Source organism: Pygoscelis adeliae, unplaced genomic scaffold (genome assembly GCF_000699105.1).
Source record: "Pygoscelis adeliae isolate BGI_AS28 unplaced genomic scaffold, ASM69910v1 Scaffold151, whole genome shotgun sequence".
NCBI lineage: Eukaryota > Metazoa > Chordata > Aves > Sphenisciformes > Spheniscidae > Pygoscelis > Pygoscelis adeliae.
Genome location: NW_008824036.1, coordinates 845262 through 870772, shown reverse-complemented (window position 1 = coordinate 870772; position 25511 = coordinate 845262). Strand labels below are relative to the sequence as shown.

General features: G+C 46.4%; 1 protein-coding gene across 1 annotated transcript; it reads left to right on the top strand.

Annotated features, from left to right (window-relative positions):
- Positions 1 to 2788: 2788 nt before the first annotated feature.
- UBASH3B (ubiquitin associated and SH3 domain containing B) lies at positions 2789 to 25050 on the top strand. The gene is given in 14 exon segments (XM_009333426.1): positions 2789 to 2827; positions 2830 to 2906; positions 3498 to 3684; positions 4212 to 4410; positions 6140 to 6309; positions 8497 to 8705; positions 15248 to 15383; positions 15798 to 15918; positions 16821 to 16943; positions 18741 to 18833; positions 19565 to 19709; positions 22669 to 22775; positions 23740 to 23849; positions 24737 to 25050. Coding segments are annotated over 14 exon segments (1854 nt in total). The 3' UTR covers positions 24875 to 25050.
- Positions 25051 to 25511: the final 461 nt, after the last annotated feature.

The window sequence follows — 25511 nt, the reverse complement described above, 5'->3', positions numbered from 1 at the left end:
GAAGAGATGGGGACCTTTTGAAATCACACATGAACAACAGTACATGGGGCCCAGCCTAATGTTTTCTAACGCCCTTTGGGGTCCCAGGAGCACAAAGGCAGCTGAGAAGGAGCTGCAGTCGATTCCAGCAGAGCTCTATTGTGCGATTTGTTCCAAGGAAACATCAATTCATTAAGCGAACAAGTCAACAAGGGTGGGTGGCAGAACCGTCTGTCCTGCTAGATTGTGCATGACTCCTTCAGAGATCCGCTCTGGGGTCTGGAGAGAGTAAATAACGAGTGAGAGCCAGCTTGTCTGCCCTCACTTTGCAGCAGGAGAAACTGCTCATTTCAAAGCCAGAGCTTTACTGGGAGGGTGTTTTTAATTCCCTGCCTCGGATGCAACGCAGACAGACACACTTCAGCAGCAAGATCTATGGTTAGGAGAGTCAAATTTTAGTCATGTTTTATTTAAAGAGCATAAACAACCTAGGCAAGAGGGGAGGTGAACTGAGCAAAGGTGACGTAACAGAAATGCATGATGAAACCAGGGTAGGGAAGATCCATGGCCGGCCAGCTGAGGCAGCTGGACATTGCTCTGCTCAAGGAGCAGCCTCCCTGAAAGGTTCCCAGCCTGTGCAAGGGGAGAGCTTTTTGCTCTTTGCTCTTGTCTGAACTATTTTTCAAAGCAAAGCAGTGGCTGTTTTGCATAGCGCATCTGAGCCAGTCTAGGAAAAGGTCAGCAAGATAGAACAGACCAAATTATGACGTTGACCGTGCAAGATACATCCTTCCAGAAGGCAGGTGCTCGGACTAGCACTCTGCTGATCTCAAATGAATGCTGGCAGATAAGGGCAGCAAAATGCTTCAGGAGGAAGTATTTTCATAATCGCACATTTGCAACACAGCCCTTTTTTGCAGCATTATCTTTCTGCCTTCCTCTTACTCTCAAAATGAACAAAAATATGTATATTCAAGGGGTGGGGAAGCCAAGGGCAGAGCTGAAACACAGCTGAGTCAACACCACATGTCTACGAGCTGGTGGGTAACATTACATATTCCCGCATGGTTATCGGAGTGCTTTCAAAAGTCATCACTGCAGACGGAAAGGGTGACAGAAGCGCAGTAAACATCCTACGCAACACTATGGGCAGAAACAAGAAATGCTGGAGGGTCCCAGCTGCCCTAATCCTAGAGCCACGGGTTGGACCCTGGAGTCATGATCCTCACTTGGACCCGCTTCCTATAACCAACCAGCAGCACCTTCTCGCAGCAGATAGCACAGGGTGCATAATGCACTGATCTTGTCCCTTTGGTCAGACCCATTGCCTCTAGCTTAAAGATGTCAGCAAGTCTTTTGCACTATTATCAAGCTGTGACATACCATATTTAGTAATATTAGGTTACAGCTTGAGGCCAGCCGGTGTAAACTAGAAGTTTTCTTGTCGTCAGTCAGATTTTCTGTCACTAACAGCAGGCAGCTCTGACACACAGCGTACAACCCACAGAGCATAAGGGAGGCAGCTGCTTCGGCCGAATTAACAACAGGAGAATACAACTGGCTGCCACCTTTGTCAGTCCCTGGGCTGTACCGTTGCTCGTGCTTCACACGCCGAATGGCAGCCAGCGGGGCTTTACCTTCGGTGGGAGCTGCGCTGGTGCCTGAATGTGTTCCGCGTTGTCTAACGCTGGGAAAGACACCTCTGTCTACCAGGGCAGCGTGGTGGGGCTGTAGGATGTAGATCCTTGTCTGGCACTGCCCATCTGTAGGATCCCTTCCCTGGCTTCAGGGGACAGCTGCCTGGAGACCCCACTCTTGCCTTCTGTGAAAGCTTCTTGCTCTTCAGACCTTCCTCCACCCACACCATGTTGCACAAGCGTGTGCTGGTTAATTAGATTAAACCAGCATCCCGTTCATTTTGGCCTCCTTTCTACCACACCTGTAGCTCTTGTTTGAGAGCAATAGTGCCCCTCTTCCCTTAAGTAGGAAGCTCTGAAGTCATCTATTAATGGGGAATTTGCCTCCTGACACCCAGCTGAGAGCCTGACTTCTGCCCAACAACCCTAATGTTGCTATCGTTTTCTGCCTCCTTCATTCATAATTTTTGCTAAATATTAATGCCATTTGGATTCTGGGTGAATTCCTCAGTTTGGCAGTCTCTGGCGTTACAAAGCTGAGCTGATCCACAGCCGCATTTCAATGCTGATGTCGAGCATTTGGAAAACGCTATTACATGTCTACAAGTTAAACAGCACTGTGCCGGTTTGTACTGCAACCGGAAAACTTGCTGAACAGAAGACTTGGGTCTTCCTAGCTGGGCTGAAAAGGGATTTATAGGCATGCTGAAGGGAAATAAGCAAAAGAGCGCTTTCAGCGTAGCAAGGACTGAAGGGAGCCAGCAAACTGTGGCAGGTTATTGTAACCTGACAAATCTCTGGTTTGTGCCCCCTGGTGGCAGTTGCATTTTTCTTGTCCTCGGTGCTATTGCGACGTCTGCACTTCCAGACCCAAACCTTTTGCTTTTCATGCTGAGCAAATGACCAGCAAAGAGGTCATTAAATGTCAATAGCCGGTGCTTCGCTATCCAGAAAAACATCAGGTCAAGCAGGGAAAACCCGGAGGTCCGTATCTCATACTTTGAACAGGCCGCATGACTTTGCCCCTCACACAGAGTACGTCGATTTGACGGGCAGCACGTCCGAAAGAAAGCCCCAGGGCTGAGGGAATCAGTCTGGAAAGCGTAGCCCACAGGTTTCTAAACGCACTGTTGCAGCCCTTCCCCGGCAAGGACCCGAGGTTCAAGCAATAGATGTGGCTATAGCCATATAATCCAGCATCACTGAAATACTCTTTTTATTTTGTTCTCTCTTCAGACAAAAAGCACTGGCATCGACAGGTGGAAGAAGTGTTCAAGCAGCATGCGACTGGTTGGTATGAAGTAATAAATGTTAAAAAGAGTAAAAGAAATGAATGAATTTAATGTTTAAGATTTGAGCCATTAGAATGTGGAATGTTTAAACAGGGGCATTATCTGAAAAGCGCTGGCAAAATTAGTGAGACATTATTTAAGTGCTGTAAATAAGCAATCCAGAAACAAGCCTTGTCTGAGATAGTTTGTGATCTTGAGTAATAGCAAAAAAAAAAAGGTGAGAGAAAGGAACCACTACTCTCTCCACCCTAGCACCTAAACAGAAAACTGAGAGCTGCCTTTTCAAAGATGTTGAGCAATTTCTAGTGCTCTTTTCCCTGTGTTTTGTACACCGGAAGTCAGAAAGGCAGAAGCGGTGACCCAGGTCAGATCTTCAGAGCCTCAGCCTGAAACTAAAAACCAATTTTCTCTATTACTTAGTAGTGGTAATGGGCTGCAAGTGAGAGAGTGCACCTCTCTGCCTGACCTGCCAGAGCTGATTTTTTCCATAAAGGGAGAAAGAAAGGGAGTGAGGACAGGGGAAGCTAACGTTGCTGAAAAAAAAAATACGTCTTTATCTGTCAATCTAACATTTCTTTCTCCCTCTCAGGCTCTTCTCCCATGTGGGTGACCCATTCCTCGATGACACCCTGCCTCGGGAGTACGTCCTCTACCTGCGCCCCACCGGACCCCTGGCTCAGAAGCTGTCTGAGTTCTGGCAGCAGTCAAAGCAGATCTGTGGGAAGAACAAAGCTCACAACATTTTCCCACATATCACCCTTTGCCAGTTCTTTATGGTAAACCAGAGCTCCTCTTTCCGTTGCCTTTATGCATGCATTCATGAGCAGCCCTTGCCAGGTCCAGACCGGAGACGTTACACGCTTCGTTCAGTCGCTGCAGAAGGGTTTGTGCTCGGGGAGTTCAGGGGCGGGGGGTTGTTACCAGAACCGCCTGATGCCTGGGCTTGTTGAGGAGGTAATTGGTTTTTAAGCGGGTTGTTTTCAGGGAAGAGCAGCAGCAGAAGACCAAAGTCTCATAATCTCAAGTGATGGTTAACATGAGAATAGGCGGGGGGGGGGGGAGGTTAGGAAGGTTACTTGGGGATAGCTGATCCCACTTTGAGGACAAGGGAGGGGCAGATGATTTCTAAACATACCGTTTTCTGTGACCCTGTGCTTTTTCTCACTGCATAACAGCAAAGGCAGACCATTCACGCCCACCCACCCAAGCCTTTCCTTTCTCTACCGAGTGCACTAGAGAGCTAAGCACAGACGCAAGGAAAGATTCTCCACCTGAAAAGTACTTGTCCCGTTTCCTTTGGCAGTGCGAGGACAGCAAGGTCGATGCTCTCACTGAAGCACTGCAGGCCACCGTGATGCGGTGGAAATGCAAATTCCCTGCCCCTCTGCCTTTGGAGCTCTACACATCCTCAAACTTCATTGGGCTTTTTGTCAAGGAAGAAAGTGCTGAGGTGCTCAAGAAGTTTGCTGCAGACTTCGCTGCAGAGGCTGCTTCTAAAGCAGGTGAGTGACTATGCTGGCAGCTACAAAGAGCTCACGGCTTGGGCAAGGCTTGGGCATTTTCAGAAACCAAATTTTCGATGGTATGAAGAAACGAAGTTCATGAAGCCAATACCTGATTTTCAAAAGTGGCCTGAAGGCTAAGAGCCCAAGAGGAACACCCCACCAGGTGCTTTGGGTTTCAGTGCTTTTTCAGTTGAAAGATCACCTCACACTTAGTCTCAAGTGTTATCTCCTGAAAGGGAAGTTGACATTTGGTGGTTCCTTAACCTTTCAGATAGATGCTTTGTCTGCAAAGCTGAGCATTTCCTGCTCCACTCGCTACCTCAAGCCACTGTCACAAAACTTTCCTCAGCCTTGTAAAGGCTGTGTTTGGTTTTTTTGCTGCATTTCTGAGATGCAAACAGAGCTCTGTGTGGATGAGGTGGTGGATGCCCCATCCCTGGAAACGTTCAAGGCCAGGCTGGATGGGGCTCTGAGCAAGCTGATCTAGTTGAAGATGTCCCTGCCCATGGCAGGGGGGTTGGACTAGATGACCTTTAAAGGTCCCTTCCAACCCAAACTATTCTATGATTCTATGGATGCAAACAGGTCACAGCGTAGACGTACCCTCCAAATCAACACAGTCAGAAAGGACAGTTCTTACCCCAAAAAACTGACCCAGAACAAGGAAGCATCAATGGCTGCCAGCAAGCTTCTACCCCTGCGACTGCTCCAATTCAGACAAATCGGGTTTTTCTTACGGGAAGCAGATTGCTGCATTGCAGTCCACAGCTTGGTCAGGTTATCACACTAAAGTCTCTGGGGCTTTTTCAGAGATCCAGAGCATACTTCTTCTTGCTGATCAAAAACAAAGATGGATGAGCTTGCAAAGCTACCCCTGGCTGGCACTTGGAGCCAAGTCTCTGAATAGCTGCAATTTTGACTGAATAATCAGTCAAATTTAATTGCAATTTTTGGTTGAATAAGCAAGAATAAATTACATGCAAACAATGTATCCTACGATTTCCACATCTACTGGAAGAGTCCCAATATTTCACATACTTTCACCTTTCTGCTTCATGGAATCTTTTCCTAATAATGGTTCTTTTTCTGCAGGATCATTTTGAATCATTATCATATCAATGTCTGTTTCCACAATTTTGGAATACCTCACCCTCAGTGGGCAAACTGGTAATCCAACTAATGTCCAGGGAAAAGATTTAATCCACTCGGATAAACCTGTAAATTCCAAGGATTTGTAATTGCTACTGTAGGAGAGAGAACAGAGGAGGGAGAGTAAAAGTTTTGATTTTTAACTTGCTTATTTTGGAGAGATCCTCATCTGCTAATGAAAGAAAGGACACCCCTTTCCTGGAAAAGTGTCTTGTCTGGCAGAAGACCCAGTGGGTTCAAAATTACAATAATTGCTATCACACCATCCAGAAAGCCATTGTTTTCTGACTGCAGATGAGTTTTGGCAGTTTGGCAAGGATGCCTTGTCTACCACCCTGGTGTGACTCAGGACTGAATCAGACCACAAATCTCTAATAATTTGACCCAAGGTGCAACATACACAGGGAACACGTTTGACTTCCCCAAAGTCTTTTCAGAAACTGCCCTACAATTTGTTCCACTTGAGCTACCTTTAAAAGTTCGGCTCCCAGCTCCTGTTCAGAGGAGATAGACACTCTTACACCTTCGAAAAGCTGCTAATCTCGACAGTCACTTGTTGTTAATCTTCTCGTTGCAGATGTTCACGTGGAGCCCCACAAGAAGCAGCTCCACGTGACGCTGGCCTATCACTTCCAGACCAGCCACCTGCCCACACTGGAGAAGTTAGCGCAGAACATCGATGTCAAGCTGGGCTGCGACTGGGTTGCCGCGATATTCTCCCGAGACATACGATTTGTTAATCATGAGGTAAATTTTTGGAGCTTGTTTCAGTCCAAAAATGAAAAAAAAAGAGGACCCAGCAGAGTCGCAGGCTGTTTTAGCTGCATTTGCAGCTCAAGAGTGCTCACAAGCTGAGAGCTGAATGAGGACTCCCATGTCCGCTGCGGAGAGCTGCACGGATACACAGCACAGACTACACAGACGTTAAGGAATTTGCCTCAGGTCCCACAAGGACACCCAGAACATAGATCTCTCACATCCCACCAGCCACCTTAACAAACAGACCATCTTGTCTTTTTCTGCTTTTTACTCATACTGTCTAGACTTGCTATTTCACCCACCTCATGTCTTGCAGGAACCATGTCCTGCTGGATTAATTAATTCTAACAATGACTCTCCTCTTAGCTCAAAGTAAGCTGGTCTGATCTCTCGAGAACCAGGCCGGTATATTAACTTGACCGCTATCCATTTCTTCTGTACAGACTTGACATTATTATTAATCACAGCATTTAGTTTCATTGTGTAAGAAACATTTACCCTCCTGGCCTACATACTTAAATTACTCAAGGATTCTATAACTGCAGCATCTAAGTGTCTTAACATAGTTTAATAATGTTGTTGTCCGACACAATATACAGAAAAAAATATATTATTTCCATTTTGCAGATTGGGATCTTGGGCATAGAGAAACCACGCATGAGATTCATCTCACCTCCCTGTAAATATCCCCAAGTTAGACCTCTTAAGTCTGAGCCACTCTGCGGCTCCCTTTGCACTGAGGCTCCGTGTGGGGAAACAGGCACCTCCAGAAAGTGAGTCGTCTGACCTGTCCAAGATGTCTATCTCAGGATGAATCGACTTCTGGAGGAGGGAACCTCCAGAAGGTGCCTGCGCAGGCTTAGGCAGCTAACTAGGCTCCTAAGGTTGGGGTGATTAACCCTACCAAAGTGCACTGTCCAGAATCAGACACACAAAACCTGTGGCGGAGCGGGAAAAAGTTATTTTAGTCCAGCACACAATACACCACAGAGTAAACATGTGCCAAAGCTTGTGGAGAGCTGAAGTCGCTCATGCACGGCGCTCTGACCCAGCCCAGGCCATGCTTCCCGTGTGTGACAGCCTCCTTTCCTATCCAAAGAGTCATCTTGTCCTTCAGAAGCTACAAGTAGTCAACGCTATCACTGACTGCAAAGGGAGCTGCTGATGAAAACCAGCTCACATATTTGCATAACTTCAGGCAGCCATGTGTGAAAGTTTTGGCCTTGTGGTAGCAGGTGACAGTGACTAGTTTCCATCTTCCTTTGAAGATACCGCAAATAGTCTAGGAGGATTAGTGAGCAAAGGGGCTGACACCATCAGGAGATCAGAGCTGCTCAGCAGATTACGGTTTTCCTTTGTGTGATGCCATTGCAGAAGTTAGGCTTGGCCAGGGACAATGACATGTTTGTTCCCCTTTTAAATGGGGGACTGCTGTAGCCATTTCTGAGGAAAGTTGCTGATAGACATTTAATACGTGTGGATTCCTCATGCTCCAGTGAAGAGAAGATTACAGAATTACACTCACTGATCTTTCCCCCACCTTTTAACTTAATCCTGTTCATGTTAGGAAATACAAAGAAAACAATGTGGCCACATCCCACAATTTCTCACCACCTGTGTTTTTTCCTGTGCGTTCTCCTGAACAGTTTTGAGAGCCGGGTGTCACGGATTCAAACCTGTTAGCCTCCCAACAGCATCTCTGCCTTGTCTTCAAAAGCAACAGCAACAAGAACTGCTCTTTCAGATCAAGCACGAGTCGATAAACCAAAAATGGTCACTGACCACTAGAGCTGTGTAAATTCCAGGTCCCAATAAGAATTCAGTTCCATTTTTAACAGGGAGCTTAGATTTAAGCACACAGTCATGTTTTTGCTCGCTCTAAAAAATCATCCCCCCTCTTTCGCTCCTGGTTATCAAAGACAGGACTGGAATCAAAGAGGAAAGAAGGAGTAAATACCAAGAAAAGCTTTCCAACAGCAAAGAGTGGGAAGTGGCAGGAATTCCCTGAAGGTAAAGCTTTCCTGGATAAAGCACAAGGTGATGCATTACAAGGAGAGCTCTTCACACCTTGCTAAGGTTAAAGGTCCAGTATGGGAGTGCTCCTGCCCCACTCTGCTAAAGGTTCCCTTCCATTAACAATCCTTTCATTCATTTGTGCTTCTGTTTCTCCCCCAGACTCTGCAAGTCATCTATCCTTACACCCCCCAGAATGATGATGAACTGGAGCTGGTCCCAGGGGATTTTATTTTCATGTCCCCAGTGGAACAAACCAGTACAAGTGAGGGCTGGATTTATGGCATTTCCCTTGCAACTGGCTGTTCTGGGCTACTGCCTGAAAATTACATCACGAAGGCGGATGAATGTGGGACCTGGGTGTTTCATGGGTAGGTAAAGCTTCTCAGTCCAGTTTCTGTTGCTGTAAAAAGGGGGCTCAGCAGCTGGGATTTCACCTGAGTAAGTGAAGAGTCTCCCAGGGCTGCTGAGAAGGTCTCTTGGGGGAAACGTACTGGCACACAAAGCCCCATCTCATAAGTAAAGGAAGAGCAGATGCTATCCCTGTGCGTGGGATTAGAGGACAATGTGATTTATTTAGCTAAGATGTTACAGCAACTATTACTCATAGGATCGCCGCTGCTGGTTAACAAAGCTGGAGCAGATGGCCGCTGTAGAGCCACTGCTGTGTAGACACCTCTGTGGCGGGACTAGGATAAGGAAGGTTTAAATTTGAGCATTAATTTGGGAAGCGAGATCTGCTGTGTATAATTCCCCAGGGAAAAGGACTTGGGATCAGCAATGTTTCTTAAGATACTTAGCAAGATTTTCAGAAGCGGTCAGTTGCCTGCCTGCTGGTGGCTTCAATGAGAATGCAGACCTTACGTTTTGAATAAGGTTTGAATACCTTATGCCTCTTGATTTTGATGGGAATTAGTTAAACAGCAGTAAAAAACTAGTGCTTGAGGGGTGGGTCTGGGCACTCCTGCAAGGCTGTCTGCATCTCTAAGCACCCAAACACCTTTGACAAATCTGGAGCATAGGGAGTAGTTTGTATGTGAGGAGAGGGGAGAAGCACGTTCTTGCCTGCTGCCCCCCTGCTAAGCACCATGCGGGTACAGAAGTTTGATTATGGTCACACCAGCGAGCAGGTTAGTTACAAAGGGAAGGGATGGAGATACAGAACAAAACACAGTTCATGTTTCAGATTTCAGTGGGCAAACATGACCTGCGGGGAGGGTCTCTGAGCAGAAAGGGCAAGCATTCGGTAACCCATGTCAGCCCAGAGGAACAGACCTAACTGGGCACTTAATAGAACCTGATCCAACTCCTCCTCAAATCAAGCAAAACACAGGAAACAAAAGAGCAAAAAGGGCAAGCAGTCTTTTTCTTTGTCTGTGACTTTTCAGGCTTAACACATGCAACATGGTGAGTGACAGACAGAGAGCAGGCACAGGGCAACCGTAGCTTGCAGGCTGGCTTCCAGATGCGACTGCCACCAACCACTGCCCTTCTGTAAACCAGCACCGGCTTAGCCCTGAGTCCTCCCCAACCCAGAAGTCCATCAGGCAGGGACAAGCATAGCAAGAGATCACTCATTTACCTCTCTTGTCAAAACCATCTATTCTTTTCTTGCCTGCCCTCTGAGAAAAGAGCACCACTAATAAAGGGCTTTCATCCATATGTTAGCCAAACAGAACAAACCTAGTTATACCGAGTCTGTCACCATCAAACTCCAACTCATCTTTCATTACGAGGAAAGGAAAGACCTCCAGTAACCAGGGCTTAAGGAAATGAAAATCAAGACACATGGGCAAAGTCAATCAGGGTGTTTGTGTGAAGACAGGACTTAATCCAGACCCTCCAGTCTGCAACCCAGCAAGACCATCCTTTCTTCCCCTAAAATTTGCCAGCCAGAATGGTCTCGGGTCCACATACACTGCAGCAGCCTGCTCTAGTGGATTCTGCTTTTTTTTCTTACGATGCCTAGAAGGGTTTTGAGGCCTAGGGACTAGCATGGGAAGGAATTACTGTTGCAGCAGCAACTAAAAGGAAAGCCAAATGTTTTGTAACTCCAGCACCTCTGCCTCCAGACAAGCAAAGAAAGGAAATGCCCCTTCCCTGATTACCGCTAAAGACTATAAATCATGAATCGGAGCATGCAATACGGAGCATTTATCAAAAACATTATTACATACCCGGAAACAGTCTCATTTTACACAACGGCTTCCCACAGGGAATATTAGGTTACCAAATGTCATTTGGTCAAAACAATATAGCAAGCTAAGGACAACCTAAGCCCCACTGCTGTCTAGGCCACGGTATTCACAGTAGGATCCTTGTGGTAAGAGAAAAACGGCACACAGATACCTTCATTTCGTAGACATGAAAGTGAGCATGGCAGTACTCACCGGGACTGCAGGAGAACTGCCGCGGTGCAGGAGATGGGACCCAGCTCACGGCGTTGGGACCGAGGCTGCTGTTGGCGAGCGATGCTGTGATCCTGGGGGCTGGTTTGTGCTGCTTCTGTGTACACAGCCACGTCCTGTTTCATCCCTGCAGAGGAAGAAAGAAATAACAGCCATGGAGCTTTCCCTCCTAATCACAAGAGACTGCATTCTTCAAGTGAAAATCATGCATTATTGAGATCATCACGAAAATACAGCTCACTCTGGGCTGCAGCACCCTGGCTATACCACGCAAGAGATATGACAGGCAAAATGCTATTCTGGGATATTTGATCAAATCTTTAGTATAGCAAAATCAGATTGCTAGTTCCTGCACATTTCACCTGAAAAAGGTTTCCCTGTTGCACTGCTCAAGTGAGGCAGAAGCTGAACTGTGGCCTTTGCAGGACATGGGGTTTACGGCTAATACCCAAATAATGCCTCAAGAGCTCTGCCCGGCACACAGACCTTCCTGGCTAGCACTGTACAAACATAAAACACAAAGATGTCCCTGCCCTACAGTAAGGTCTGTACCTCAGCTGCAGACCAACAGGCTGCCATGCTAAGACAAACTTGATCTATTTAACAGGCTTTGCCTTCAGGGCAGAGTTACTGCCCATGAAACCAGGTTGTGTCTTGAGAGACTCCAGGTCCGAATCCTTTCCCTGTCTACTAAAAATAGGAATGGTATCACTTCTATTCTGCAAACCCCAAGGATTTTCCGTACACCTAAACTACATTTCTTTGCTGGCTGTGGCACATCCCTGCATGATTTCTTCTCATGCCAAGGACTGGACCTGCTGGGGACAGTGAGGAGAAACATTCAGTCTCTGATCAGTGCTATAGATTGGAAAATAATTGAAGACAAATTGCTTCAGCATCCCACACAACGCAACCCAGATCCTAAGTCTGTGTAACCCATTCTTGCCATCCCCTCAGTAAGGGCACGCGAGTGAAAAATAACCTTTCTGAAACAAACACTGGACCCTCCTTTGGGGAGGAACCGGCTGCGTTTGTATCCATGTCAGGAGATCTGTTAGTGACTGAGCCTAGGAGAGGACCTGGCCATAATTATGTTAAAATACTTTTTCCCCTGTACGGTATCAAGGTGGAAATCCTCTCCTGGTAGCAGCAGAAGCTACTGGTGAGCTGAAACTATTTGGAACAAATCCAAACTACAGATCCAGTATTAAAGATACATATGTATATCTACCTTAAAAGCTCCCCAGCGAACTGCTTGCAGGGTATTTTGTAAGTTGCCTTTTGCGCCTGAAAATTAGTGGGCTACCAAGTCAAAAGAAGAAACTCTCCACCCTCAGCACACAGAACCCAGAGGAAGTGGGAAGCCCAGCAAAGGTACAAGAATTTACTTGCCCCACAGAAGCCACAAAAACCAAGCGTTCCAAGACCACAGGGCTCTCCGCATATGCATGTAAAGGCATATGGGAGAAGTAAGCGTGCTATCTTTGTATCTGTGGACCCAGCACCACCCAAAAGCTAAAACTTGTGATGGTTTCCTGCACTGCTTTTCCATTACCAGCAAAGCCAGAAATAGTCACCACCTCTGCCCCAAAATCAATAGAAGCACTGTAGATATTACACAGCAGTCTATTTCAGCTCCCCATGAGATGCGAAAGCTATTCCTTGTCCCTTTAATAAGCCTGAGAAATCAGACTTGGCACAAGTAGCAGGGGGAGGAAAAACAGCCCTAATTTTTCAAGCTATATTTGGGCCTCAGTAGGTTTTTTTCCACTCTGTCTTCCTCCCGTTCTGCAACAATGGCTGGTTCATTTTCCCCGGGGATCCCTCTCCTCTAGATAATGATGAGCGATGCGGCAGAGGAATCTTTTCCTACGCAGAGCTGAGGACTAGTGCTGTTGTGCCGTCACAGAGACCCCTTCTCCATCCTCTGCTGCAGCATCTCCATTCTTCAAGGGGCCTTTCCTGACTGGGAGGACATTGCCCGCAGGGACACAGCAGTATCGCTGATAGAGCAGTGAAGGCAAGGCATCATCCAGAAGACAGTAGATGTTGTTGCCTGCCTTCAGTCTCCGCCAAGCAGAGGAACCACAAGCCTTTGGGAAAAGCTTCCAAACAATGACCTATGCTTAGAAGATGACTAAGCTGAAATAGCTTCCGCGATTTCTGTTTTCCAGCAACATCAAGGAGATACTACTGAAGTCAGGCTGGTGGCTCTCCTCCAGACGCAGCAAGACAGTATGCCTTTGCCTCATCACCATTCGCAGCGAATCCTAGCATTTATAAATAGATAGTACAGCGTCCGTGGCCTTTTAATAAGGGCTTAGAGAGAAAGTCTCTTTCAGAAATTGTGCAGCAGTTCCTGGGGGTAAAGGGAAGAGGGGTAACCAAACAAATCCTTAGTATTCTCCAGGCCAGCATCCTTAAGAGACTGTCATATAGGCAAAGCAGGAAAGGGCTGAGATAGGATGAGGGGTTGGAAGCTGCAACACAGAAGTAAAGACAGAGAGCTCAGGCTCAAGATCCACTTTGCACAGCATCAGAGATGGGGCCTAGCTAAGAAATTCAGATTCTTCTCACATTGAGATATTCAAGTTTTCGGGTCAGTGAGGATGTATCTGTGCTAGCTGCACCTGCACTCCAAGCTGACCACTTAATACAGTGATAAACGTCTGTTCATGCTCCCCGCTCAGGGCTTAGCTGCCCGGGGCTTGGCACGCGCTAATGCACTCGGGCAGCTTTTGGATCAGAGTTGGCCTTATCCTGCCAGCTGGAAGCATGGTCCGAGTGTACTTCTGCCTGCAATATAGCGCATGCATATATTCTGAGGAGAAGGGTTAGACATGATTTCTCACCACAGCACCCAATAATATTTCCCTCAGCTTATCCACAAAGCCCTTCTGCCTATATTTAACTCCTTTCAAGATCCAGCACTGCTGTTGCACCTCAGAGTCGTACCGTGCCTAACTCAGAGGTGTTTGCTGCCCTGACCTCTGATGCTCTATCTGCAGTTGGGCAGTGAGCTCCTCACAGAGGAACGGTTCCTTGGGGCAAGCCCAGACCTTGTTGAGAACTCACCATGAACAAAATAAATACAGTTATAAGAATCTGTAAACCTAGAAGGTCAGCTCTGAAAGAGTAAGAGCAGGAGGCTGGAGAGGTTATCTGCTGCCAGAGGGCTGTGTCCACAGTGGCTGCTGCAAGGCTGCTGCCTCACGCTGTTGGACGGGGATCGACAGTGCTGTCCCCGGCACGGCTGATTCCCACCTCCCGCTCCCCTTGCCTGCCAGCGCTTCTCTGCATGGCATCTTCACCCGACCGAATAAGCCAGTAGCTTGGTCTCATCCTTGCACCCTAATTCCACCAGGTAAGGGACCAACGTCAGGACCAACAGTGTAGTGTTTTTTTCGTCTTTAAACTGGTGCAAATCATATGATCTCGCAGAAGATGAGTTCTTTACAAAAATGCAGATGACCTATTTTTGTTCCATTGGTAGAGGCACTTGGTGTTATTTTAACACCTATGAAGCCCCTCTGAGATTTTATCCTAACTAGGTGCTAGTCAGGAAGCAACTTCTGACATATTTAAGGCACTGAAAAGTGCAAGCAAAGGCAACTATTTCTGTCAAAGTAAATGGCCATCTACATTAACTGACATTTTTTTTTTTAATGACTAAGCAAACATAACCCATACAATGTAACCGAATCAGCAGAGGGTCACTGCAGCTTCTCTAATTACCTGTCAGAGTTTACTCCCGAGGGTATTGGTCAAAGTCCTTGAACGTCTGGGCATAAGAGCTTTATTCAGAGGGACCATCATTAGATAAGCCCCTTGAGGGAGAATGGGATCTATTATATCCCTGTGGCTACACTTAACAGGAAGCACTGGTGAGAATAAATTCCCACTGTAGATGGGAAACGGAATAGACAGCGCTGAAAAACGTAGAAACAACCCAGACTGAGCGTGCCATGTCCCCACCAGGGGATACAAGCTATTTTGTGCGTGGGAACCCTGAAAACTGCCCAGCGTGAGAGGCAGGGCTGTGCTCCAGCTTTCTACTGAAGCAACAGCTGATGCCACAAAGGTGCGTGAAAACTCTCTGTAGCCATTAGTTTCCAAACTTTGGTCCACAAGACCATGGTAAGTAATGTGCAGCTGGTTCCCAGATGATGTTAGTGAGCATCCTGTGGCTGCGAGGAAGGTCCTGGCATTTTCCATGAGAATATGTGAGGGCTGACTGAGCCTCGCAGACCAAAGTTTGGGAACTGTTGTTCTGTGAAACTGTTTCTAGGGAAACAGAAAGCCTGTTGAGATGGGATTTGTCTCTTCATGCCTGTACATCACCTAGCAAGGTGCTCTCTAGGCAGCACTAAAATACAATGATAATGTAATAACACGACAACAGTAATTATCATCAGTTCCTGAAGACTACAGAAATGTCCTTACTGCAGCCTGAGCGCACGAAGTCCAAAGCATTCCCAAAGCCAACATCTTTCTATTTTTGGCAGGTCCTACTCAATTCTGAATACTACATCTTCCCCGTCCCTTCAAGCCTTCACTGACGGAGCTCTGGAAAGAAGACAGCAGGAAGACCAAGGACCTGGGGACGCGGGGCCACTCACTATCATCTGCCAGAACGTGCAGGTAGGGACCCACATATAAATCACACATATAAATCACACACAGTTCTAGTGGCAAGTTTCAAGCAACTGGGTTTTCCCCAACAACTTATCCTCTGGTCTGCTTTCACTGCCTGCATCAGAAGTTACAAGTTAAAAGTTCTCTACCAGCTTTTGAATGACACAATTAACCACAGGCACAGAAGACATCGCTGTCCCCAAACCTGCTCTTAGCATGGGGCGGCAGGGCCCCATCCTCTGCTCACTTTAGCAGTTTTATACCAGCATAAATTTACCAAGTTCAGAAGAGTTTCCTGTACCCGCATTTGCACTAGGGTAAAGCAAGAGGTGCCTGGTCCTGACTCCCGCTCATAAATCAGATCTCAGAAAAACCCTTGCACGTTCATGAAGGTCAAACATCCTGTAATTTTTCTTCCAGCCCCTGAGAATAACCAGCCAGCCAGGGCCTCAGAAACGCTGCCTGTTTGTCTGCAGACACGGGGAAAGGATGGATGTTGTTTTTGGGAAGTACTGGTTGTCCCAGTGTTTTGATGCCAAAGGTGAGTCGGCTCCCGTGGGTCTCTCAGGCTCCAGGCTTAGATGAAGAAAGGAAAGTGGCAACTGCCTGGGACAAAGCTTAGATGGAAGCTGTGGTTTCCTAACACAAAACGTTGCTTTGAACAGTTACGAGTGGCAGAGCACCTCAGCGCAGAGCTCTGCGATGGTAGGGCTGCAGTCAGAAGCAGAAACACAAGCCAGGGAGTAAATACTACATTTGCTAATATTTGGGAAACTATTGCATTTGGAAATGAAGTCATGATGTTAGTAGTCAGTGTCCAGTGCAAACATCATCTACCATCAGGAAAACCTTTTGCACAGCTGGCTCTCAGTCCTAAATGAAAATAACACCACTACAGGTACAGTTCAGAGTGCCCTTTGGGGCATAAATTGGAGTTTGCAACCCAGTAGTATGCCTGAGTTTCAGGCTATAGTTAACAGACTGTAACTTCAGGCTCTGTTAGCATTAGAGCTGATCGGAAATTTATCAAAAGTCTTTTTTCTATTCAAAAAATGCCAATATCTTGTAATCGTTGGAAAAAAGGATGATTTTAAAACTGACTTCTGTCTACATTACGTTTGAAGAGCTCTGACATTTTAGCCTCCTGTAAAAGTGTAACATTTGAGGTTTCATTTGTTGTGGGATGAAAATTACTTTCCTTTGGGGCATTACATCTGTCCTAAAGATGCCTTTAAAAACATTAGCAACGTTCTCTGCTGATTTTGAACTGACAATTTTGTCAGATGCCCGATAGTTCTACACAGCAAAAACTACTCAACAGCCAGGTCTAGGCAGCGCCTGCAAGGTGCTGTTGTGGTGAAGGAGGGCAGAAACAGGCGTGATGCTTTCTGCCTCTCTCTGATCGAATAATTCCAGCAACTGCTTCTAACCTTTCCCTCACAGGAAGGTATATGCGCAGTAACCTGAATATGCCTCACAGCTTACCTCAAAGAAGCGGCGGTTTCAGGGATTATGAAAAAGACGCGCCAATCACCGTGCTGGGCTGTACGCAGGCAAGGCTTGTTGGTAAGTTGTCCTCAGCAGACAAGAGCTTGCCCAGGAAGCTTTGCTATCTTCCTCCCACACACCCAGCCAGAGAAAGAGAAAGTGCAAGGCAGAAAAAAAAATGAATAGGGTGCCCTGAACTAACGGGATTTAGACGTTTCAAGAACTTCTGCAAAGTCCCTTCACCTTCCCCAGCAAGCCCCCTCTTTCAAAGGAAACCTTGTCTCCTTCAGCTGCTGCAGCTGAAGAAAAGACAAAGCACAAAATCTAGGACATGGTATGAAATCAGAGCCATCAGCAGCGCGGTTGCAGAGCGTTCGCTACTGCCCTGTAAACGTGCCACACTAGAAAACGCTGTTATTACTAATGTTGGTGAGAAATGCAGCAGTGTGACGGTCACCTCATGCAAAATACGCTTTTTCCTTGACTTTGACAATCTTGAAGTTTGACCTGCAGTCTGCTACACCAATATACTTTTATCAGCCTGTCTGGCTTTATGTTTATGTGGCAAAAACACAGTCCAAATTATTTCCAGTGTTCTCCCACCCACCCCATCCTTGTCCCTGACTTCTGAGCCTGTTGGTTTGTGTATAGACAGAAAATTATTTGGTAGTCAAAGAGCACATATTGAGCATTGTGATTAGCGGAGTACTTAGCGTTTTCTCAAATTCAAATCCTTTAGAGTACTTCACGCTGGTCACATTCAAACTAGGGCAGCTAAAATTATACTTGCTTTTTAAACAAAAATAAATCACTGTACAACAGCAGGATGCTCAGACTCCCGGCCACATGGCATCAGGGTTCGCAATATGCACATAACAGAAGGCGAATCTGGGAGCAATCACAGCACACTTTGCTGGTATCATTAAATGGGTCCGAGTACGCAACTGCATACGTGACCCAGACACCATCAACCTGCCAGCGCGACTGCGGCATGCCAGCCATCTGCAGGCAACCGCTCCCCGCTGCAGCGGCACAGACTCGACCTTGACGACTGCCGGAGCCGTAATTCCTCTGATGACCTAAGCAAACCAGCAGCTTCCCCATGATGGAGGGCTGTTAGATGTGCCGCTCCTTCTAAATTACCCCACTTCTCTCAAGAGATTTATAGATCAGTTTGACATGGTTACAGCCATCATTAAACGTACGAAGTCAAGGTTAATAACCCCTTCTTGCTCCCACTTCTTTGTCCTGCCTCTTCAAATACAACAAAAATATAACTCTTTCTTACTACAAGTCTGTGAAATGCTGAGCAGATTCCTGTTCTCATTTGGTTCCCTTAGGCATTGCAAGAATATTAACAACCCTAATAGTGGAGTTGATTCTTATCTCATTTTCAGTGATCTTCCACCTGTGTAATGAAATGGTAATTTATACTAGTGAAGAATCGAGCCAATTGAATTAAGTTGGGTTTGAGTTAAGTTGAATCATTCTGATTTACGGCTTATAAATGAAATGAAATTAAATTCAAGCTCTCTGCAGTTTTTCTCAGCACACTGTTTACTTTTTGGCTAAATCTAAGAGAAGCAGAAACTGAGCAAAAGCTGCTGTGATTTCTTTGCTTATTGGTTAAGTATCCAGATGCACGTGAAGCAACACACACAGAAAAATGTATCCCGGTTCCACAGCTGGGCACATCACAGTGCCCAACGCCGCCGAAATAAAATACGATGGGTACACATATTTCCCGAAACACAAGCAGTGCAGCTGGGAAGCTGCTTTAGCTCCTTGCTGGGTGGCAGATACCTTGCATGCTGCTGTTGCTGTTACAATGCCATTTGTCTGGTTTTATTCACGGGTGTTGAAACTTGCTTGCAGGTGAAGCCTTGCTAGAAACTAATACCATTGTAGACTACATCTACAGCTCCCCATCCCTACGGTGTGTACAGACAGCACACAATATCCTGAAAGGTAAGAACCCAACAAGCAGGAAAGGCTGCATTCTCCTCACTTTCTGGGAAAAACACTGCCAACCAGATAAAAGGGAGCCTGGCGTGGGAGACCCAGGTAAATGGTAATTTGGGGTGAGGATTATTTCCATGGGCGTTTATTTCCCATTAGCACAACACTGCCTGTAAGGAGCCCTTTTTTAATTGCACAGCGTGACAAGTGCTTAGGCAAGTGGCGTGCTGGCCCTAACACCAGCTGCCGGTCAGGGTTGGGTTTATCGCCCCCCCTGCAGAAGCCAGCGGTGCGTTCGGGATGGGTGGACACGTCCAGCTCGGCATGCCCTGCGCCCTTGCCTGCTCACGCTCCTGCAGCTGCTCATTGCTGCGTGCTCCCACAGCAATTGCTACCCCCAGTAAGAATAATTTACTGCAGCAACTAGGAAGGGAAATCGTGATAGAGGCAAGAGGTGCCCTGGCATTGGAAACAGTTGAAAAACAGCTCCAAAATACAGTGACGCCTAGGTTCAGTATATTGCATGTAGCTGCTGGCCAGAGTTTTACGTTTCCTGGCATATCGTATGCCAAGTACATATATTAAATACTTCATCTTTCATACCTACTACTAATCAACTGACTGCTTAGGGAGAAAAAAAATAATTTACAATCAAACTGAAGTATTAAAGCTGCAAAGTCTTGCTGCCTTCCTCCCCAGCTACTTTCTTTGATATCTGGTCTCCTTTCTCTGTTTTCCAGGTATGCAACAAGAGAATAACCTGAAAATTCGAATAGAGCCAGGCTTGTTTGAATGGACCAAGTGGGTCTCTGGGAGCACATTACCTGCCTGGATACCCCCCGTGGATTTAGCTGCAGCTACTCTAAGTGTTGATACAACCTACAGGTAGCAGAAAGGGGGCTGAGAGGGTCTCGCATTGCTTTTTGGCTTTGTTTCTGAAGAGTAACTCTGCTGAGTTTTTCAATTTAAGCAGTGACGGGAACAGCTGCTGAGGCTCCCAGAATAAACTTAGAGCAGGCTCGAGGCTGCTGTGTTGAACATGACCTGAGAATGGCTTATTAAAACCAAATTTCCCAGATCACTGGCAAGGTCCAGCTATATTGCTGATCATGGAGGTCCTCTTTCCAGTATTCCTTCCATCCTGGGCATCTTTTGGGTGTCCAGGAAACCTTCAAAGTATTTTTGTTTGTTTTAACCCTTTTCCTAAAACTTAGGAGTTTAGGCTCAGCCAACAGAACTAGTTTTGCTGACTCAGTTCCTGACCATCATGTTCGTAGACTGAACCAGATCCTGGGCTCGTTGACACCTGCCCTTCCCTTCCCCGGAGGAAAAAGCTTGTCTGTCTCTCTATTATGATTAGCATGGTGATGGATCTTAATTGTAAATTTTGCATCACCCCGGGGAACATGTTTACATCTGCCAGGAATTCAGGGTCTCCTGTGACGTCAAAATTCAGAGGTTTTCTGTCAAAGAGCTAAACCCTAAGCATTTATCACTTCTCAGCAATTACATCTGAAAAGTTTTTAGTGGAAAAAATTGCAGGTTTCTGACTCAGGTTTTCATGGTATTCAACCCAAAAGCAGTTGAAGAAGGCAAACAAACATCTGGTTAAAAAACATTTGAATGGCAAATGGATAAGCACCACTGATCTTTCCTCCCACTTTGCAGAAAAGGGAAACGCAAAGATAATTCATTCGACTTTCAGGGGCCCTGACAGAGCCGCTCCAAAAGTGCAGAGCTGACCTTCGCAGAGCTCGGCATTTTTGCCAGCCCCCCCTGCGGCTGCACAGACCAGTCCTGGTGCCTGGTTAGGCTCCATATCCCGACCTCACGCCTTTGCTGCCAGCCGCTGCTGCTTTCCTTTTATCCAGCCACATGGCCATACCTCTGCGTTCCCAATATCAGTGCCAGCAAACACCGCGGGGCTGCCGGGAGCAACCTGCAGCCTGAGTCTGGAGGGAAACTCAAGACTCTCTCCTCTGACTCCCCAGTGAAGCATCACAGTCGTGGTACCCTCCAGCCTAACACACAGATGCTTTTTACTGTAAGCTGCAGAGAGAAAGGCTAAATAAAACCCAGCAGAAATAGTCATGTGGCAAAGAATAGACAAGATGATCTGTTCGTGCTTCCTACTCTCAAATTTATGATTCATTTATACAAGCCAGACTCAAAGAGCTCCCACAAAGAAGGAAACTTCAGAAAGGTCACACAGTTCCAGTTCTCCACTGCACCTCAGTGCTGAAATATCTGTATCGCTATGACTTCTTGCAGAGACTAGCACTTTCTATCTTAATGTGAACCTGATCATCAGCTGAGCAATCTCAGATAAAAACAAAACATTTATAATACACACATGGTATACATACACAGGAGTTCCACCTACATGGGCTCGGTGACAAATATTTTGTGGCTGGACTTTTGTGGTTTATGGTATCACCAGAAACGCTGGTGTTTTACGGTGTCCCAGTGCACCCGTGTGTTTAAAAACACTCAAGCGGAATAAGCAGTTGAAACATTAAAAAGAAAAAAAAAAGGAAAACGTAAAGAAAGAACTGATTTTTTTCATACCTAGTTATACCATAAATCACTTGCACTGCGTCCTTCCAGTCTGCAGCTAAAATTCCAACACCCTGAGGGTATCCAAATAGAAGTCCTTACACTGTATTTATCCCTGAAAGGGCATCATGTGGCTAACACTCGGCAGAGCAGCTGGACCACAGGAGAGTCTCCGCTTCAGAAAATAGATGCCTTCTGGGAAGACCGTAACGAATATTCTCAGCACAAGAAAAGAGCCTCCTCTTGTGTGGTCAGCTGGTTAGGTGGGGGACTGGGAGACAGCCTTGCTGCTGCTCTCTGTCTCCTCTCACAAGGGTAATTCCTGTAGATATATCAGATCACTGGATGGAGGGAAAAGTTAGGTCTTTTCCTTGCACCACAGCACAAAAATACAGCCTTCTGCTTCCTATCCCTTGCTTCTCTGTGCACATCAACCTACTCCAGCTGAGTATTGGCCAGAGTCCTGCCAGGCAATTCACTGAAACGCCCTGGCCCAGGAGGAGGCCAGCTAATTCCAGACATTTCCCAGCAACGCAGCTTTACAGATGGCCAAAGCAGCAGTTTGCCTCTGCCCTTCACCATCAAAGCGTGAGCAGTTGAAGAGAGCCAGCATCTGCCTTCTCCACGCTCCGCGTTTCTCCCCGTACCTGCCCGGTCTCCTCAGACGGACACAGATGTTGTCAGCCCACCCTCTAAGCTGGAAGCTGTGGCAGCACAGCGCAGACCTTAGTCTGGCAAAGACGGCTTGGGCGGTGGCTTGTCACGCTGCTGTGACCGCACAGCTCCCAGCCAGCGGAGCCGACCCGTCTGTCCGCAGGCGGCTGCGTCGACACCGTCCTTGTCCCACTGTCCCTTCCTGCTCACCCACTCCTGCTGAGCACAGATTTTGTTCTCCTGCCACTCACTATGTGGGTGGGTGAGCCCCGAAATCTGCTGATCAAAGGACACATGACTAAATAAACGCAAAGTGGCCTCGTTATTGCTGCATGCCATTGCAAAAGTAACACAAGTACCATCAGCATGTCGTGTGCTGCCTCCACTAACTGGTCCGCATTAGAGGAAGCAGTTACCATTTTTCCCAGCTAACTGAAATATCGTAGTGCAGGAATGGTAAACATCTCGGTCTGGAAGTTTAAAAATCATCATAGTGGTCCTGACACAAAGCGCAGTTCTGGGGATTTGGGGAATTAGAAGAGTTAAAGAAACAGCTACTTTCAGATGAATCGTAACTTGCACTTAAAACTTTATCGCTTCTTCCAATTTACCATACTTGTTTTTCTGCTCACAGACCTCATATTCCTGTCAGCAAGTTAGTGGTTTCCGAATCTTATGATACATACATAAGTAGAAGCTACCAAGTGACAAAAGAAATCATCAGTGAATGTAAAGGCAAAGGTAAGCGCTACAGAGGGGGTGAAAAACAAGACAGGCTCTCCGGGGCGTAAATGCTGATATTCCTGACCAGTCCTTCCCTCTTCAAGGAGGTGAATCCCCATATCTGAGTCTCTCATCCCCTCTCCCAGAGACATTGGGAACTCCAGGTTCAACTGTATGTGTCAGAACTATGAGTTCGGATACACTCAGCTTATGAGAAAGGTCCGTAAACTTTAGTAGCAGAAGTATTTTAGGAATCCCTACCCAGTGCAAGCTGTCTGTTTCTCAAGGGGATAAGCAAGCTATTTGCACTTTGCTGACTGTTACCAGCATCAGATGGGGCATCTTCCATCCCCTATCTGAGCTACTCTTCTGAAATATATACCCATAAAGACTGTAGAACATTTCTCCAAACACAACATTGAAATAAAAAAAAATCTCTAGCTACTGTTTTTCATTCACAATATAGGAATAGGATGTTTCTAAGTTCTGGTGATTTCACTAATTTCATTTCACTGATCCGCCTCTATGTTCTAAACCTTTTATTTTAACAGTTTGCCCACAAACCTCGATAGCACAGTGTGACATTGGTTGTAAAGGATCTTGGAAATAGAAATCTAAAGCAATTGCTGTGGAAAACCAGCAACTGAAATTAAAGTGGTTGTTTTAATCAGAATTAATTTGGGGGTAAAAGAAAAGTATTTGCTTCACAAGAAGCTGAAATCTCACTGGAATTCTTGTTTTCTTCAGAAAGCCATTTTAAAACTAAGTAGCACTGAGTTAACCATTACCCTGAAAATTAAGAAATGCTCTAACCATGTTACTAAACCATGCTTTTTCCCCCATATACACGTAGTTTAATGTGTTGTTATATGATAAACAGAACCCATTTTGAAGATTTTAAATGGTTAGCTTGATCTTGGGCACCAGTCCCTAAAGCTGGCTTCATCCCGCTCCTCAGCCTGCGTTCCTCACTTTATTTCAGGAAATAACATCCTGATAGTGGCACACGCATCCTCCCTGGAGGCTTGTACCTGCCAGCTCCAAGGGCTCTCACCGCAGAACTCCAAGGACTTTGTACAGATGGTCCGAAAGGTAATTACCGCCAACAAGGAGTAAAGCTCGCTGGCTTTACAATGAGAAAAGAAATTTGCAATCTGCTTAACCCGGCAAAGGACACTTTGTTCCTCCCGTCCGGTCGTTCTGCCCGTTACTGAGTTTCATCTATTTCAGAAGTCATAAGAGTAAAGCAGATTGGTTTAAGAGGCTTATCTTAACGTGTCACTTCTGTAACATATAGCATGGGATCAGACGCCCACCTTCAAGTGGGCTTGCAGTGACTCTGCTTTATGCTTGTAGATACCAGGGCTGTACAGAGACTCCCACAGTGCCCTCCAGTCCCGAAAACACCCTAACCACAGCTAACAGGGCACTTCTGCCCTACACCACTTCCCCTTCTCATTTCACTCTAAAGAGCTTATAATGGTCGGGGAAAAGGCCTGAAAATTATAATGGGGTCTTCTGCCTTCATTGCTTTACTCCCACCCTGGCTAAGGAGATGGCATTGTCCACTGCCAGCCTTGCAGACCCTCTCTGGGATATTCATAGCTGATACTTGATCTGAGGACACCTGAGCCAGAGTAGTGTCCATATTTCTCCTCCATAGCTGTGCTGGCCTTCAGGGTTTGGGACCACGTCACCCATCAGGACATCTTTGGTTTGAACTGGCCCGTATTTAAACTACGTTACAAGGGTATAATCTGTCTTTCCCAGTGTTTTGCACATACAATGGTGCACAAAGTCTGGCTGTCACACCTGAGTCTTACAATCATCTTTTGAAAATGGACTTCGGGGAGAGGGAGAGAGAGAGAAGACAGTGAAATGCTTCAGTAGCACAGCAGGACTTCAGCCCTTCAGGGAGCTCCCTCCCTGCACAGCTCGATCCCTGCTCATTGCCTTTATTTCCATCTCTCTTCACACAGATTCCATACTTGGGGTTTTGTTCATGTGAAGAACTGGGAGATACCGGTGTTTGGCAGCTCACGGACCCCCCCATCCTCCCTCTCACACACGGACCAACTGGAGGCTTTAACTGGAGAGAAACCTTACTACAAGAATAGGCAAAGCTACATGAGCAAGGAAAACCCATGGCCTTTCTAAGCATTGGAGAATGTCTCTTCTTTCTTGTGTTTATTGACAGTGGAAAATAGTCATACTATGTTCAGTGGATCACACAAACAGCTGTTCTAGCATATCTGTCACACAGCCACGGTGATGCAAAAATTCTCATACACAACTAGGCAAATACAAAAGGGAGTGATTTGAAGGAAAAAATATTAAAATACAGATTGAAGCTCTTGCACTGCCGGGAGTCTCTGTTTTGTCAGTAGCTCGGGTAGATTTTCCCACCTTGAATGGAGCTCTGATAACACCAGTAATTTTCACGGCCTTCTACATCGTGTTAGAAACAACTAGCACTGTGTAAAAGTCGAGCATTCAGGATGCTGGGGGGGGGTTTCACTACCATTTTTGCAAAGCATTAGCAGGCTTGTTCAGGAGCATGCGTTGAGACCCCCCTCACTCACAACCCCCAAATTCTCAGCACCTTCTATAAAGCGTATCACCACCAGCTGGAAATGAGAGTCCAGCATTGCCTCTGCAGGCAGCATCAGATTATTCCTCTCCTCTATTTGAGCACTGTGTTAGGGGTTGTGTTGGGCATACCATGGATGCAAAGATCCGGGGATCCAGGGATTG